A 17,835-nucleotide genomic window follows, 5' to 3' on the forward strand; every position below is an offset into this window, starting at 1 on the left:
AGTAGCTTCTTATCTCTGAACCTCTACCAGCAATTTATGAATGAGAGATGGACAAGACCATCAGGTATGTGGAGACGGTCCTAGAGAAGCTGCTAGAAAATGACAGACAACCAGAGTAAGGGGTAGTGGGGCACTGTAATGCTGTGGAGAGGAGAGGGCAGCAGGAATGACAAACCCAGGAGGCATTGACTCAGGGAAAGAAGAGAAAGGCAGGGTCAGGTCGAGATCTTGGCCAAATCCCTGAGCTCATCAACCTAGGATGCTCCATTGATGAATTTATCAAGAGTCATTGGCCGGGAGCGGTGGCTCACGCCTGTAATCACAGCACTTTGGGAGGCCAAGGCAGGTGGATCATTTGAGATTAGGAGCTGGAGACCAGCCTGGCCAACACGATGAAACCCCGTCTCTATTAAAAAATGCAAAAATTAGCTGGGCGTGGTGGTGCATGCCTGTAATCTCAGCTACTCAGGAGGCTGAGACAGGAGAATCACTTGAATCCGGGACGCAGAGGTTGCAGTGAGCTGAGATCAAGCCACTGCACTCCCTCCAGCCTGGGCAACAGAGCAAGACACCACCTCAAAAAAAAAAAGCCATTAACAACTTTCTTTCTTTCTTTCTTTCTCTCTCTCTCTCTTTCTGTTTTTTTTTTTTTTGTTTTTTTTTTGTTTTTTTTTGAGACAAGGTCTCACTCTGTCCTCTATCACCCAGGCTGGAGCACAGTGGCACAATCATAGTTCACTGCAACATAAAACTCTCGGGCTCAAGCGATCCTCCTGTCTCAGCCTCCCATGTAGCAGGGACTACAGGCATGTGCCACCAAGTCCGGTTAATACTTTTAAATTTTTTTGCAGAGATATGGTCTCACTTTTTTACCCAAGCTGGTCTCAGACTCCTGGGCTCAAGCAATCCTCCTGCCTCGACCTCCCAAAGCACTGGGATTACAGCCATAAGCCACCACATCTGGCCCAGTTTTTCTTTACGATCTTTCAAGGACTTAGTTTGCAGATAGGAAGCAGAAAGGAATTGTAAATTCAGTTCCATCAGCATCTACTTGGGGCTTACACACAAGTATTAATTAATTCTCACAACAGTTCCAACAATAGTGGGATCATTATTACCTCCATGTTACAGATGTGGAAACTGAGGATTGCAAACTTGAAGCACCTCGTCCAAGGTCATTCAGTAAATACCTTGCAGAGAGGAGGCTGGGCCAGGCCTAAATCCAGAATCAGCCCTCCTGACCCTGCCCTGATGTTCCCAAGACACAGCAGATAGAGTTCTGACACACATGGAGGAGGGAGGCAGCCCAGAGGGCGAGCTGGGTCCCTTCAGGAAGGGAGGAAAAGAAGCATCCAGACTGATCCATGAAACAGGTACTCACAGAACAGCCATCACGTGCCAACATGTCTTTGGGCAGTCACTCAGACACAGTGGCCGACCTGAATGTGCTGATATTTTGACGAGAACAATACAACACAAATGAATACCTACACAAGGGAGAGCAGTTTAGGCGGTGAGTGCTGCGAGAAAGGAAAAAGTAGGGGAGTGACAAAGACTGGTCCGGAGTATATAAAGAGCTCTGACAACTCAACAATAAAAAGACAATCCAAGTTGAAAACAAGCCAAAGACTTATTGGCTGATAAGCACATGAAAAGGGGTTCAGCATCATTAATCATCAGAGACAGGGTCACACACCCACTAGTTTCATGGGCTAGGATAGTGGTTCTCAACCAGGGGCAATTTGCCGCCCCCCCCCCAACAAGGGACACTTGGCAATCTCTGGAGAGACATTTCTGGTTGTTACAAATAGGTGGGGCACGGTGGGCTAAAATTGCCCCCCTAGGCTGGGCACGGTGGCTCACATCTGTAACCCCAGCACTTTGTGAGGCTGTGGTGGGCAGATTACCTGAGCTCAGGAGTTCAAGAACACCCTGAGCAACAGGGTGAAACCCCGTCTCTATGAAAAATACAAAAAATTAGCTGGGTGTGGTGGCACGCGCTTGTAGTCCCAGCTACTTGGGAGGCTGAGGCAGGAGAATTGCTTGAACCCAGGAGGCGGAGGTTGCAGTGAGCCAAGATCGTGCCACTGCACTCCAGCCTGGGTGACAGACAGAGCGAGACTCTGTCTAAAAAAGAAAAAAAAAAGCCCCTCCGCAAAAGATATCTGTGTCACAATCCTTGGAAACTGTGAATGTTACCTTCTATGACCAAAAAAGGGGGCTTTCCAGAAGTGGTGAGTTTAAGGGTATTGAGATGCAAAGATTATCCTAGATTATCCTGGTGGCCCTAAATGCAATCACATGTATGAGAGAGAGGCAAAAGGACATTAGACACGCACAGACGAGAATGTCATGTGAAGACAGAACACAGGTTTGAAGATGCTGGCCTTCAGGACTGGAATGATGTGGCCACAAAATTAAGGAATTTGGCAGCCACCAGAAGCTGGAAGAGGCACAGATCAGTTTGTCCCCTGGAGCCTCCAATGAGAGTGTGTCCTCCTCGCCTGATTTCAGCCCAGTGAAACTGATTTCAGCCTTCTAGCCTCCAGGACTGCGAGAGAATAACTTTCTATTATTTTAAGCCGTGAAGTTGGGGGCAATTTGTCACGGCAGCATCAGGAAATTAATTCACGGCACCACTGGCATCAAGTAAGTGGAGACCAGGGATGCTGCTCATCATCCTAGAATGTACAGGACAGCCCCGCACAACAGAGAATCATTTGGTCCAAAATGTCGACAGTGCCAAGGTCGAGAGAACATGGGCTAGGGTGATGAAATTTTGGAGTCTAATTTCACCAAGCTGTGGCTGAACTTAAGAGGCTGACATTTAAAAGACTGATCTTGCCAAACGTTGGCAACTGGAACTCTTATACACTCCTAGCGGGACTGTAAAATGGTATAGCCATGTCGGAAAACAGTTCCTCTTTTTTTTTTTGAGATGGCGTTTCACTCGTTGCCCAGGCTGGAGTGCAATGGCACGATCTCGGCTCACCGCAACCTCCGCCTCCTGAGTTCAAGCGATTCTCCTGCGTCAGCCTCCCGAGTAGCTGGGATTACAGGCATGTGCCACCACGCCGGGCTAATTTTGTATTTTTAGTAGAGACAGGGTTTACTCCATGTTGGTCAGGCTGGTCTCGAACTCCCGACTTCAGGTGATCCACCTGCCTCAGCCTGCCAAAGTGCTGGGATTACAGGGGTGAGCCACCGCGCCGGCCTTCCTCTTTCTTAAAAAGTTAAGCATACTGCTACGGTGTACATGTCCCCCCCAAAACTCATGTTGAAATTTAATGGCCATGTGATGGTGTTAAGGGGTGGGACTGGTAAGAGGCGATTAATATTAATATTGTTATCATGAAAGTTTGGCCCCCGCTCGCTCTCTCACGCCCTCTTGCCCTTCTGCCTTCTGCCATAGGATGATGCAGTACAAAGGTCCTCACCAGCTGCCAGCGCCTTGACGTTGAACTTCCTTTCTTTATAAACTACCCAGCCCGCGGTACTCTGTTACAGCAACAGAAAGTGGGACTAAGACACATAACACTTCCCTGTTATCTAGCAATTCCATATATGAAAGCATATGTTCACAGAAAGACTTGTGCGAGAACGTTCATAGCAGCTTTATTCAGTCGCCCCAACTGGCAGCGGACCAGGGCATAAGCAACCTGCAGCGTCTCCATGCAATGGAAGGCTGCCAAGCAATACGAAGCCATGAGCTACTCACTTCACACAGCTTGGGTGGATCTCAAAACAATTCCACGGAGCGAAAGCCGCCAGACGCAAAGCACTGCGTGCCGTGCGATTCCACTTACATGAAGTTCAAAAGGAGATGAAGCTAGAGCGACAGAAACCGGAACAGTGGCCAATTATGGGAGACGGGCATTCACTGGAAGAGGGTATGAGGGTACTTTCTGGGGTGGTGGCAAAGCTCTTTATTGGGATTTTAGCTGCCCAGGTGTAAACCTTTGTCAAAACTCGTTAAACTGTATGCCTAAACTTAAATGCAATTTCACTGCATAAAATTTACCTCAAAAAGGCCAGGCGCGGTGGCTCACTCCTGTAATCCCAGCACTTTGGGAGGCCGAGGCAGGTGGATCGCCTGAGGACAGGAGTTCGAGACCAGCCTGACCAACATGGAGAAACCCCATCTCTACTAAAAATACAAAATTAGCCAGGCGTGGTGGCGCATGCCTGTAATCCCAGCTACTCGGGAGGCTGACGCAGGAGAATCGCTTGAACTCAGGAGGCGGAGGTTGCAGTGAGCCGAGATTGCGCCATTGCACTCCAGTCTGGGCAACAAGAGCAAAACTCCATCTAAAAAAAAAAAAAAAAACTTTACTTCAAAAAACCCCGCTTCCAAAAGAATAAAAGAAGAGGCCATTTGAACGTGGTAGCCTGGGAAGTCCCTTTGAGGAGAGGACATCAGAGCAGAGCCTAAAGGACAAGCTGAGTGTGGGAGTTTCCTGTGGCTGCCATCACAAAGCGTTACAAACTTTGAGTGGCTTTCCCAGCAGAGACGGCCTCTCTCCTGGCTGGGGGTCCAGCAGTCCGAGAGGAAGGCCCAGGCTGGGCGGGCTCCTGCCGAGGACCGAGAAGGTGCCTCCACTCGGGGCCTCTGTCCCAGTTTCTGCTCTGCTGCCCATCTGCGGGCTTCCCTGGCTTCTGCCACGGCGGGTCGGCCTCAGCCTCTGTCTCCACACGGCGCTCTCCCTCTGGGTGTGTCCGTGTCTCCGTCTCCCCTTTCTGTCAGGACACAGGTCACACTGCATTAGGGCCCACCCCTCTGCAGAATGACCTCATCCAGATCTAACTCATCACGTCCGCAACGACCCTGTTTCCAAATAAGCCGGTTCCTTGTCACCAAGTGGAGCCTTCAATGAGCTGATGCCAAGGCAGGTCTAGGGAACTAGAAATGGGGTAAGAAGCAATGTCCTCCAGCCAGGTGTGGTGGCTCACACCTGTAACTCCAGCACTTTGGGAGGCCGAGGCGGGTGGATCACTTCAGGTCAGGAGTTCGAGACCCCTGGTCAACATGGCGAAACCCCACCTCTACTGAAAAATACAAAAAGTAGCCAGGCATGCTGGCGGGTGCTACTCGGGAGGCTGAGGCAGGAGAATCGCTTGAACCGGGGAGGCGGAGGTTGCAGTGAGCCGAGATCGTGCCACTGCACTCCAGCCTGGGGGACAGAGTGAGACTCCACCTCATAAAAAAGAAAAAAAAAAAAGAAGCAATGTGCTCCTCACAGTCGGGTTTTCTCCCAGGACCATTTTACTCATCCAACAAAGAACAAAGATGTCCCAGCAACCCATCTACCCAAGGCATTGACCACTCGGGCTACAAAGGTGAAGGAGGAGGGTGGGGCTGGGCAGGCTGGGACTGGCTATGGACCCCAGAGAGTAAAGATGGTTTTGCTGGCACCACACCCCCAACTCCAGGACTTGCCCATGCCCTGTCTACAGGGCCAAGCCTGAAACCTGACTGCCTTTCACCATCAAGCAGAAGTCAGCTGCGCATCCTGTAAGAGAGGGGGAAGGACCCCCAAGACCCTCCCAGAGCCCCCTGGCTCATTAGGAGGCTAGAGGGGGCCTCCTGCAACTCTCCATGCAAGGTGCCCAGATGAGACCTGGCCAGTCGAGACTTTTACTTGAAGGCTCCCCATGCCTTCCTTGGGTGCCATCTCTTCTACCAATGAACGTTTTCTGAGTTTCTCAAGCCTTCTTTCCTCCCGACCCACAGAGAAACTGAGGGACCGGGGCCTTCTGGTCCCCCAGGAGACGGGCTTGTGCTGAGGAGGTAGGCCGCTCACTGTGCATCTTCTCGGAGATCTGAAGCTCCTCCTATTTCCACAAGAAAGAAAGGGAAGCTTGGCAAAGACCCTTCCATCCAGAATCATCAAGTTCGCGACGCCCGTGCTTCTCCTCAGCGCACAGAGAGGAGAGTTACCAGGGGCCTCAAGCAACTCCAGCGGAAGCAGTCACAATCCTTCCAGGACCCAGGAACGTCCTCCGCAAGGACCCACAAACCCAGACCTCATGAAGGAGGAGACCCCAGGGCCACTAGCCCAGCCCCAAGCCTCCTGAGTCTAATTGTTGCTGTGATAGAGACCCTGCACTTCGCAGAATCAAAAAGAATATATTGTGGGGTGTTTTTTTTTTACCACAATCAATTAAAAAATGCATTAAAAAGTAAGAACTGTCCAGGCACAGTGGCTCACATCTGTAACCCCAGTACTTGGGGAGGCCGTGGCCAGGTGTTCAAGACCAGCCTGGGCAACATAGCAAGATCCCATCTCTACAAATAATAATAATTAAAAAAAAGTTAGCCAGGCATGGTGGCACATGCTTTGTACTCCCAGCTACTCGGGAGGCTGAGGCAGGAAGATCGCTTGAGCCCAGGAGTTCAAGGCTGTAGTGAACTATGATCGCATGCAGCCTGGGCAACAGAGACCCTGGAGAAAAAGAAAGAAAGAAAGAGAGAGAGAGATAGAGAGAGAGAGAGAGACAGAGAGAAAGGAAGAAAGAGAAAGAGAGAAAGAAAAAGAAAGAGAGAGAGAGAGATGGAAAGAAAGAGAGAAAAAGAAAAAGAAGAAAGAAAGAAAGAAAGAAGGAACTTTTGCCTATCCAAAGACTCAGGAAAAATAAAAAAGAAAGCCAGCCCTCATAATGAGATACCACTTCACAGTTACATCTGTTGGAAAAAAAAAAAAAAAGGATAACAACAAATGTTGGCAAGGATGTGAGGCAACTGGAAGCCTTCTGCATTGCTGGTGGGAAGATGGAGCGGCGCGGCTGCTGTGGGAAGACTCCTCTAAACGTTACACCTGGAGTCACCACAGGGTCCAGCAATTCTACTCCTGATTATAGACCCCAAAGAATTGAAAACTGGTGTTCAAGCAACTGGCATGTATCTGAGTGTTCAGCACAGGGCTTCTCACAATAGCCAAAAGGTGGAAACAACTCAAATCTCCATCCACTGATGGACAGATAAACAAAATGTGGTCTACGCATGCACTGGAATATTAGTCAGCCGTCAAGAGAATGAAGTACTGATACGTGCTACAACATTAGTGAACCTTGAAAACAGTGAAAGAAGCTAGACACAAAAGCCCACATATTGTATGGTCCCATTTATATGAAAAGTCCAGAAGAGGCAAACCCACGGAGACAGAAAGCAGATTAGGGAACGCCTGGAGCCGAGGCTAGGAGTGACCGTGTAGTGAGTCTGGAGGTCTCCTTCTGGGGTGATGAGAATGGTTAGACAACCGGACAGAGGTGATGGTTGAACCACACTGCAGATGTACTTAATGCACTGAATTACATGCTTCCAAATGGTTAATTTCACGTTACGTGAAATTATGTGAATTCTACATCAATTTTTTTAAGTAAGCCCTTGTCATAAATGCGTTTAATACAGTTGCTGCCTCAGCATCCAACTTTAGCAGTTGTACCCTGTCACCTTTGCCCTAGATAACACCCCTCCCTCCCTGTCATGTGATTGTTTGCGATATAGCCCACGTGGTCCTCGCCTCACTGACCCAAAACCCAACACATCCCACGGCTGCTGACCACGATAAGACCTAATGCTCAACACCAGAGTCATGTAAATCAGTTTCCTCCTTGTGCATGTTTTCTTTAAACCAGCCAATCCACAACCCCCGCAGGAAAGCCTGTGGGATCACTTCACACCCTGTGACCTTAATACAGGCACAGCCCCGGAAGCTTCCCCGCCCTTCCGTTCTGGGCTTCGCTGTTGCACAGCTGATGAGCTCAATCAGCTCCCTGCTGCCTCCAGACTTCCCCTCTGCCTCCCATCAGCACACCTAACGTCTCTTCGATCTGAGTCATACATTTCTTTTTTCCGTTTTTTTTTTTTTTGTTTTTTTTGTTTGACACAGGGTCTCGCTCTGTCACCCAGAATGGAGTGCAATGGTGCAATCATGACTCACTGCAGCTTCAACCTCCCGGGCTCAAGGGATCCCCGCTCCCGCTCAGCCTCCTGAGTAGCTGTGACTACAGGCACGCGCCATCACGCCCAGCTAATTTTTTGATTTTTTTGTAGATACCAGGTCTCACTATGTGGCCCAGGCTGGTCTCAAACTCCTGAGCTCAAGCAGTCTGCCCACCTCAACCTCCCAAAGTGCTAGGATTACAGGCGTGAGCCCCCACGCCCAGCCCATTTCTGCTGTTTCATGCATTTTCGTCTGCCTCCTCACTGTGGCTCCCCTGACACACACATCCGAACCGAACTTTCCCACGGGTCAGGGATCTCCTAGAAACTGGGTATCTCGGCTACGGCCACTCTCAGTAGAGACATGCTGACACCAAATTAAAAAGAAACCATAATGATAAAAACCACAACAGCCCTCCTGAAAGCAAACGGATTTAACTGTGATAAACAGCACAGGACTTGCAGTATGGATTCTCAGTTTGTGATGCACCAGAGGGGACGCAACAGTCACAGGGAGCCTGGCTGGTTGAAACACTTCTGTGTCCAGATCATGTAAAAGTTTTGAAGAAGATTTCACGGAAGTATATGTTTTTAAAATGCCATGGACTCCTGTGTCCCCTGCATCTAACTTAGCCACACAGCCAGGGTGTGGTGAAATGCTCTCAGGTCCGCACTTAGCAGCCACGTAGCCTGCTTGTGCCTCTGTGAGACTCTGCTTCCCCAACCATAAAGTAGGCGTCTGAGGGCCAAAGAACAAGGCTGCTTAACCTGGTGCCCCAGCTCAGTTACGAGCCCGTGACAACAGTGAAAAATCATCATCAGCCCTTTCTCCTCCTAGTAAATTTGGGCCCTGTAGACCTGCTTTTCTGCTCACGATGAACATTAGTAAGGGTAGGCTCGCTGCTGCAGCAAACAACCAGAAATCCCATGTCACAGTCCAATGGGGGGTACCGGGTCAGAAGTGCAGGCTTCTAGAATTTGCAGCAAAAGTCTGAGAGGGGGAGAGACAGAGGTATTGCCCTGCTCCCCGGTAGTCACCCCTGTATCAAGAGGGGGTGAAAGACTCGGATTTGAGAGGGGTTAAGAGTTTACCTGAGCACAGCATTCTCATTGGCCCCCGTGGCTTGGAAACATACGGGGAAGTTTGTAAGTGCCACCAAGTTCTGCTGTTGCTTAATAGAAAGCTGACCGGGTAAGTGTGATTTTGACAAAAGGGTCTTTGATGCTCCCAAGATTTTAGATTTGGTTGCCATGTCCTATGAAAATAATCTCCAAGAGACGCCTGTGACTCTGACTAGTCATCTCATTGATAGTGGTTGCCCTGTAATATTCTTTGATTGTCCTTTAACAGATTCTTAGGCCATGTAAACGCTGGCAAGATTTCCCTGGGGAAACTAAAGAGGATGATTCCCACACGCCCCTTCCCCTGCATCAGGCACTAAAAGGACTGCAGAGTTCTTCTTTTCATGCAAATGCTGAGAATCTTGGCTCACCTAAGGGAATCACCGCCTCCCTAGCCAGGACGCTGGAGGGACTGGCGTTAATTAGCCACAGACTGCAGCGAGGGGGACAGAATGTGGCACCCCCTGAGGGCCCATGGAAACCCAGAGAACGGTCCCAATAGGAATGGAGAGAATCCGTTGAGAGATTGGGTTTGCCTTTTTTTTTTTTTTCCTCCAATTGGTAGGCCCTAGCCCTATCTTAGAGGGAAAGAAAATCGAGCTAGGGCAGGGTGAGGTGGCTCACACCAGTAATCCCGGCACTCTGGGAGGCTGAGGCAGGCGGATCACGAGGTCAATAGATTGAGACCATCCTGGTCAACATGGTGAAACCCCGCCTGTACTAAAAATACAAAAAATAGCCGGATGTGCTGGTGCACGCCTGTAGTCCCAGCTACTCGGGAGGCTGAGGCAGGAGAATCGCTTGAACCCGGGAGGTGGAGGTTGCAGTGGGCCGAGATCGTGCCACTGCACTCCAGTCTGGCGACAGAGTGAGACTCCATCTCAGAAGAAAAAAAAGAAAAAGAAAATCGAGCTACTGCACGGTGCAGAGAAAGCATTCACCAGAAGGCAGTCATTTTTGAAATAAGTATCTGAGACCCGGCCTGTGCCCCAGCTCAGCTAGGAGCACATGTGAAGAGACCAGAGCTGGCGAGGCGACTCCGGTCCTGACTCCCACCTTCCCAGCCGACTGGGACCAAAGGACGCCACCTCCCTAACTAGTGCCAGGTGTCTACCGGACTCTTGCCACCCCCATGTTGTCCCCTGCCACCACAGGGTCAGGGCCAGCCGCTGTGCCACTGCAACCACCTGGCAGGGGCTGCCAAGCTGGAGCATTTTCGCCAGCAAGGGTCAAGGCAGGCGTGGGACTGCAGGGAGAGGGCTGGCTCGCCCCACTGCAGGGCCCAGTCGCTAAAAGAAGCATGGACCTGCTCTTCCAACTGGCCCCTCACCCTGGCTCTCCAGGCTCCTGTCCTGGCTCCCTTTCACCCTCCCATAGGTGGCTCCTGGGAGCGGTTCCTCCTCTGCTTCCAGTCCCCAAAGCCAAGGCCTCACCTACACTTCTCCTCCTGAAGGGACTCCAGCAACAGCTGCAGGTCAGTCAGAGACCTCTCCTTTAGGCTGTGATAGGACTCCTGGAGGCTGATGTGGAACCTCTTGGCTTCTTCCAGCTCTGCCTTTACCTTCTGCAACAGCAGGTTTTGTTGCTGGGCCACATCCTCTGTCTCTAAGCACGTCCCCTGCTGTAAGCTCTGGAAGCGACTCTCCAAGATGAAGGGTCTGCTGGCATGAGGCAGGCTGACCGGCCCGTCTTCCCCACCTGGCTCGGGGGGCTCTGAAAGCAGGGCCTTCTCACTGGGTGGCTCGCAGTTGGCTGGGTCGCTTTCTGCCATCAGCAGTAAGCCCTCGGGCCTGCAGCCTTCCTCCAGCTCCTGGAGCTGCTGGTGACACTGGTGGAGCCTGTGCTCGATCTGGGCGATGGTGGCGGAGGCGCGCTGGTTCACCTTCTCAAAGGCCTGCTGGCTGTGCGGCACCTGGTGCCGGTGTGCTTTGGATACCAGCTTGAGGTAGCTCACAGTGTTGCCATCCCGACTGGCCTTCTCCACTCTCAGCTGCTCTGAGAGATAGAGGATGCGGTGCCTGACACTATCCTGTAAGTTGTGGGCTAGGCCCCCATCTGCGAGGCTGGAAGGGCCACTGGGGCCATCTTCGCTGGATGACGGGGACCGGCATGAAGGCACATTGGAGGGGAGGGTTGCGCTGGGGCTCCTGGTGTGTTCCGCCTACATTGGGAAACAAGAAATCACAATACGGTGCTCTGTGAGCCGCAAAGTGTGGGAGAATTGGACACGTTATGACTCCATAAAACACTTCCACATATGCATGGATACTTACACACGCAAGATTTGTGCATTCAAGATGGGCCCGACACAGACTGAGGAGGTGATGCTCATCTTCAGGGCCCCTCTCCCCTCCTTTTCAGCGTCTGACTCCTTGCTCTACATATGTGCCTCACTAAGACCCACAGGTGGCCAGACTCCCTTCTACATCTGCCTGTTTTTGCACTGCACTCCTATTTTCTCTTCCAAAAATTACCAATTGTGGGTCTCATTTATAAAGAACTGTTCTTGTAAAGTATGGAATAAGCTTATTTCCGTTAACTCTTACAGCTTGCTGTTTTGCTACTCCCAGGGAGACAGGAAGGGTTAGGCAGAGAGATTTGCCTCCTAACAGGTTCATTCATTCATCCAATCATTCATTCAACACATACTTTCTCTGAGTGCCTACCACGTGGTACAGAAGCCAGATACATTCCTTGATCTCATACAGCTGACAGTCTACGGCAGAAAATTCTATTGTAACACAAAAGAATGAGTCTCTCACATGGTGAGGGGGTTAACATTGCCTTTGACGAAGAGCCCAGTTCAAATCCTGGCTCTACCACTCTGAGACCTTGAGCAAGTTAATAAACTGCTCTGAGGCTCAGTTTTCTTACCTCTAAAATAAAGATGGCAAGAGCAGCATAGCTGGAACCCAGCCCACCAGAGCAAGGAGCTAGGAGAGGGAGGTGGGGGGCAGCTCAGGTGCAGCCTCTGTTCTGTTCCTACATTTTTGTTTTTTGAGACGGAGTCTCACTCTGTCACCCAGGCTGGAGTGCAGTGGTGCAATCTCGGCTCACTACAACCTTCGCCTCCCGGGTTTAAGCAATTCTCATGCCTCAGCCTCCCGAGTAGCTGGGATTACAGGTGTGCGTCACCACACCCAGCTAATTCGTGTATTATTAGTAGAGACAGGGTTTCACCATGTTGACCAGGCTGGTTTCCAACTCCTGACCTCAAGTGATCCTCCCGCCTCGGCCTCCCAAAGAGTGCTGGGATTACAGGTGTGAGCCACTGCATCTGGCCTATACCTCAATTTTTAAAACGCAAAGTGATACCACTATGTACCCAGTAGATTGGTCAAACTCAGACAGACTAACAACAGTAAGAGTTGGCAAGGATATAGCGCAACAGGAACTCTCAATCATTACTGGCGGGAAGCAAATTTGTACTACAGCCACCTTAGAAAACCACTTGACAGTATCACAAAGTTGAAGATATACCTACCAAATGATCCAGCAACTGCATTCACAGGCGATATTCCCAGGAGGCAAGTACACTGATGTTCTCAATATCCAACAACTAGCAACAAACCACCTGCCCAGAAAGTGTAAGTAAACTGTAATATATGCAACAACATACTACTGTACAGCAATGAGAATGAACTACAGCCTTGAAAAACATGAATGCATTTCACAAGCATAATGTTGAACAAAAGAAACCAGACAGAAAATCCATACTATATATGGTTCCATTTACATAAATTCCAAGAGCAGGCAAAACTAAACAATATTGTGTAGGGATGACTACACAGGCAGGAAAGCTAAAGAGCAGCATGGATGTTGGCAACAGAAACCCCAGGATGGTGGTTCCCACTAGAGCAGGAGAAGGGGATTATGACTGGGGTGACTGTGGAGGCTGGGGTGCCTGGCCTGAGTAGTGGTTAAATGTGTGTTCACCTTATCGTTATTTCTTAAAACATACATCAATGTTTTCTGCACCTTTATATACATATGCCAGATTTCACAGTTTTCAAACTATTTAAATGTTCAATATAGGCCAGGTGTGGTGGCTCATGCCTGTAATCCCAGCACTTTGGGAGGCCAAGGCGGGCGGATCACTTGAGGTCAGGAGGTCAAGACCAGTCTGGCCAACATGGTGAAACCCCGTCTATACAAAATACAAAAAAAAAAAAAAAAATGCCTGGCACAGTGGCTCACACCTGTAATTCCAGCACTTTGGGAGGCCAAGGCGGGCGGATCACCTGAGGTCGGGAGTTCAAGACCAGCCTGATCAACACGGAGAAACCCCATCTCTACTAGAAATACAAAATTAGCCAGGCGTGGTGGCGCATGCCTGTAATGCCAGCTACTCGGGAGGCCGAGGCAGGAGAATCGCTTGAACCCGGGAGGCGGAGGTTGCGGTGAGCCGAGATCGTGCCATTGCACTCTAGCCCGGGCAAGAGCGAAACTTCATCTCAAAAATAAATAAATAAAATAAAATAAAAATACAAAAATTACTCAGGCGTGGTGGCACACACCTGTAATCCCAGCTACTCGGGAGGCTGAGGTGGGAGAATCACTTGAACCCGGGAGGCAGAGGTTGCAGTGAACCAAGATTATGCCACTGCACTCCAGCCTGGGTGGCACAGTGAGACCTTGTCTCAAAAATTAAATAAATGAGGCCGGCGTGGTGGTTCACGCCTGTAATCCCAGCACTTTGGGAGGCCAAGGTGGGCAGATCACTTGAGGTCAGAAGTTCGAGACCAGCCTGGGCAACATGATGAAACCCCGTCTCTACTAAAAATACAAAAATTAGCCAGGCGTGGTGGCACACGCCTGTAGTCCCAGCTACTCGGGAGGCTGAGGCAGGAGAACCGCTTGAACCCAGGAGGCAGAGGTTGCAGTGAGCCGAGATCGCACCACTGCACTCCAGCCTGGGTGGTAGAGTGAGACTCCGTCTCAAAAAAATAAATAAATAATAAATAATAATATGTTCAATTGATGGATTTAATGGCAGATTTGATATGGCTGGAGAGACTGTTGGTAAATTGTACAGAGGAGCTAAAGAAAGTATCCAGGCAGGGCGCGGTGGCTCACACGCCTGTAATCCCAGCATTTTGGGAGGCCAAGGCGGGTGGATCACCTGACGTCAGGAGTTTGAGGCTAACCTGACCAACATGGTGAAACCCTGTCTCTACTAAAAAATACAAAAAATTAACTGGGCATGGTGGCGGGCACCTGTAATCCCAGCTACTTGGGAGGATGAGGCAGGAGAATCGCTTGAACCCAGGAGGCAGAGGTTGCAGTGAGCCGAGATCGCGCCACTGCACTCCAACCTGGGCAACAAGAGCAAAACTCCATCCCAAGAAAGAAGAAAGAAAGAAAGAAAGAAAGAAAGAAAGAAAGAAAGAAAGAAAGAAAGAAAGAAAGAAAGAAAGGGAGAGAAAGAGAGAAAGAGAAAAGAAAAGAAAGAAAAAAAGTATCCAGAATGCAGCACAGAGGCACAAAAAAATAGAAAACTGGAAAAATAGAAGACATGGAAGGTAGCATGAGTAGGTCTAACAAAAATCCAATTGTCACACCAGAGAGAGAAGACAGACAGAATGAAGCACCAGCAATATATATATATATTTCTTTTTTTTTTTTAATTGAAATGGAGTCACACTCTGTTGCCTAGGCTGGAGTGCCGTGGCACAATCTCGGCTCACGGCCAACCTCTGCTAGCCGGGTTCAAGCACTTCTCGTGCCTCAGCCTCCCGATTAGCTGGGACTACAGGCACGTGCCATCACAGCTAGCTAATTCTTTTGTATTTTTAGTAGAGATGGGGTTTCATCATGTTGGCAAGACTGTTCTCGAACTCTCAACATCAGGTGATCCACCCACCTCAGCCTCCCAAAGTGCTGGGATTACAGGCATGAGCCACTATGACCAGCCACAGCAGCAACATTTTAAGAGATAACTCCCTAAGAACTTTCCAGAACTGAAGAAAGACACAAATTCACAAATTCAAGAAGCCCAATAAATCCTAAGCAGGGAAGACAGAAATAGGTCCACACCTAGACACGAGATTTCTTTTTTTTTTTTTTTTGAAACAGTGTTTCGCTCTTGTCGCCCAGGCTGGAGTACAGTGGCGTGATCTCGGCTCACTGCAACCTCTGCCTCCCGGGTTCAAGCGATTCTCCTGCGTCAGCCTCCCAAGTAGCTGGTATTACAGGTGCCCGCCACCATGCCCAGCTAATTTTTGTATTTTTAGTAGAGACAGTGTTTCACCATGTTGGCCAGGCTGGTCTGGAACTCCTGACCTCAAATGATCCACCCACCTCGGCCTCCCAAAGTGCTGGGATTACAAGCATGAGCCACCGCCCGCGGCCGACACAAGATGTTAAAAGCAGCCAGAGGAAAAAAAGCTGATTACCTTTAAAACCATGACTTTTAGACTGCAGGCTGCCTTCTCAATAGCATCAATGCAATCCAGAAGATAGTTGACTGATATCTTCGATACACTGAGAGAATAACTGTCAGAGAGAAAAAAATAGGTCACATTCAAAGAATCAGAAGTCAGAATGGCTTCAGACTTCAGCAACAGCATGGGGAACTAGAAGACAATGAAGTGCTGGCCGGGCACGGTGGCTCACACCTGTAATCTCAGCACTCTGGGAAGCCCAGGCAGGCGGATCACTTGAAGTCAAGAGTTTGAGACCAGGCTGGCCAACATGAGGAAACTCTGCCTCTACTAAAAATACACAAATTAGCCGGCATTGTGGTGGGCGCCTGTAATCCCAGCTACTCGGGAGGCTGAGGCAAGAGAATCACTTGAACCCAAGAGGTTGCAGTGAGCCGAGATCACTCCCCTGTACTCCAGCCTGGGCGACAGAGCAAGACTCTGTCTCAAAAAAAAAAAAAAAAAAAAAAAAGACAATGAAGTGCTGCCTTCAAAATTCTGAGGGAAAAATGATTTCCCAGCCTAAAACTCTACACCCCAACTGTCAACTGTGGGGTTAGACTAAAGACATTTTTAGACATGAAGGAGTTCAGTACACCACTGACAAATGTAAGAATTCAACAACTGTTTAAAAAGCAAGTCTTGCCAGGGCAGTGGTGTGCACCTGTGGTCCCAGCTACTCAGGATGCTGAGGCAGGAGGATTACTTGTGCCCAGCAAGTAGAGGCTGCAGTGACCTGTGACTGTGCTACTGCCCTCCAACCTGGGTGACAGAGTGAGACCTTGTCTCAAAAAAAAAAAAAGGGTGGGGGCCAGGCGTGGTGGCTCACAGCTGTAATCCCAGCACTTTGGGAGGCCAAGGCGGGTGGATCACTTGAGGTCAGGAGTTTGAGACCATCATGGTCAACACTGTGAAACACTGTCCCTACTAAAAATACAAAAATTAGCCGGGCATGGTGGCACACACCTGTAATCCCAGCTACTGGGGAGGCTGAGGCAGGAGAATTGCTTGAGCCGGGGAGACGGAGGTTGCAGTGAGCCGAGACTGCACCACTGCACTCCAGCCTGACTGACAGAGTGAGATTGTCTCAAAGAAAAAAAAAAGTAATCACTAGAAAAGAAGCTACATATGTACATAACATCCAAATAACCAAGAGGAGAAAAAAATGGGACTTGATTAATCAAAAAAAAAAAAAAGAAAGAAAGAAAGAAAGGGGGAAACAAAAAAAAAAACAAGGGCTGGGTGTGCTGGCTCATGCCTGTAATCCCAGCACTTTGGAAGCCAAGGTGGGTGGATCTCTTGAGCCCAGGAGGTCAAGACCAGCCTGGGCAACATGGCGAAACCCCGTCTCTATTAAAAAAAAAATTAATACAAAAATTATCCTGGAGTGGTGGTGCACACCTGTAGTCCCAGCTACCCAGGAGGCTGAGACGGGAGGATCGCTTGATCCCGGGGATGTCGAGGCTGCCGTGATCGCACCGCTGCCCTCCAGCCAGGGTGGCAGACTGAGACCCCATCTCAAAAAATAAATAAATAAAAGCAAACAAGGAAAAAAAAGGCTTGAAATACATCTGATAGATAAAGGGCTAATCAACACAATATATAAAGAACTGCAAATCAGTAAACTAAGAGCAAATAACCCAATATAAAGACATTAAAGGGTAGCCACGGACATCTCAGACGACGAAAAACAAGACAGTAAACGTATAATAAAACGTGTAATTGCAAGGTGATCCGGGAATAGTAAGCGAAAAGCAACAATTAAATACTATTTTCTCATCCACCAGAACGCCAAAAATTAAAAAGCCTAACAATGTCCAGGGCTGGCGAGAATGTGGCAGAAGGCGATGTCACATACCCTGCAAGTGGGAATCTAAACAGGTTCAGGGTTTGTTTGTTTTTTTTTTATCGCAATTAGGTGGCCTGTTAAATTTTTTTTCTTGAGACAGAGTTTTGCTCTTGTTGCCCAGGCTGGAGTGCAATGGCTCGATCTTGGCTCACCGCAACCTTGACCTCCCAGGTACAAGCAAGCGATTCTCCTGTCTCAGCCTCCCAAGTAGCTCGGAGTACAAGTATGTGCCACTACGCCCAGCTAATTGTTTTGTATTTAGTAGAAACGGGGTTTCACCACGTTAGGCTGATCAGGAACTCCTGACCTCAGGTGATCCACCCACCTTGGCCTCCCAAAGTGCTGGGATTACAGGATCGTGTGCCACTGTGCCCAGCCACTTTTTTTTAGACAGAGTCTTGCTCTGTTGCCCAGGCTAGAGTTCAGTGGCGCCATCTCAGCTCACTGCAACCTCCGCCTCCCAGATTCAAGCGATTCTCCTGCCTCGACCTCCCAGTAGC

General features: G+C 49.4%; 1 protein-coding gene across 2 annotated transcripts in view; it reads right to left on the bottom strand.

Annotated features, from left to right (window-relative positions):
* The window catches only part of LOC129523516 (testis-specific protein TEX28), a 23,419-nt gene extending 7,856 nt beyond the window's left edge, over positions 1-15,563 (bottom strand). The window contains exons 1-2 of one of the 2 annotated variants that reach the window (XM_055375895.2): positions 12,549-12,640; positions 10,498-11,225 (exon numbers count right to left, since the gene is read on the bottom strand). In XM_055375895.2, the coding sequence (XP_055231870.1) occupies positions 10,498-11,225; positions 12,549-12,569 (749 nt within the window). In that variant the 5' untranslated portion in view covers positions 12,570-12,640. Of the gene's footprint in view, positions 1-10,497; positions 11,226-12,548; positions 12,641-15,459 lie in introns of those variants that run through there. The other variant, XM_055375896.1, reaches the window with a different exon arrangement.
* Between the last annotated feature and the right edge of the window lie 2,272 nt (positions 15,564-17,835).

The sequence above is a fragment of the Gorilla gorilla genome, chromosome X, assembly GCF_029281585.2.
Source record: "Gorilla gorilla gorilla isolate KB3781 chromosome X, NHGRI_mGorGor1-v2.1_pri, whole genome shotgun sequence".
Lineage (NCBI taxonomy): Eukaryota > Metazoa > Chordata > Mammalia > Primates > Hominidae > Gorilla > Gorilla gorilla.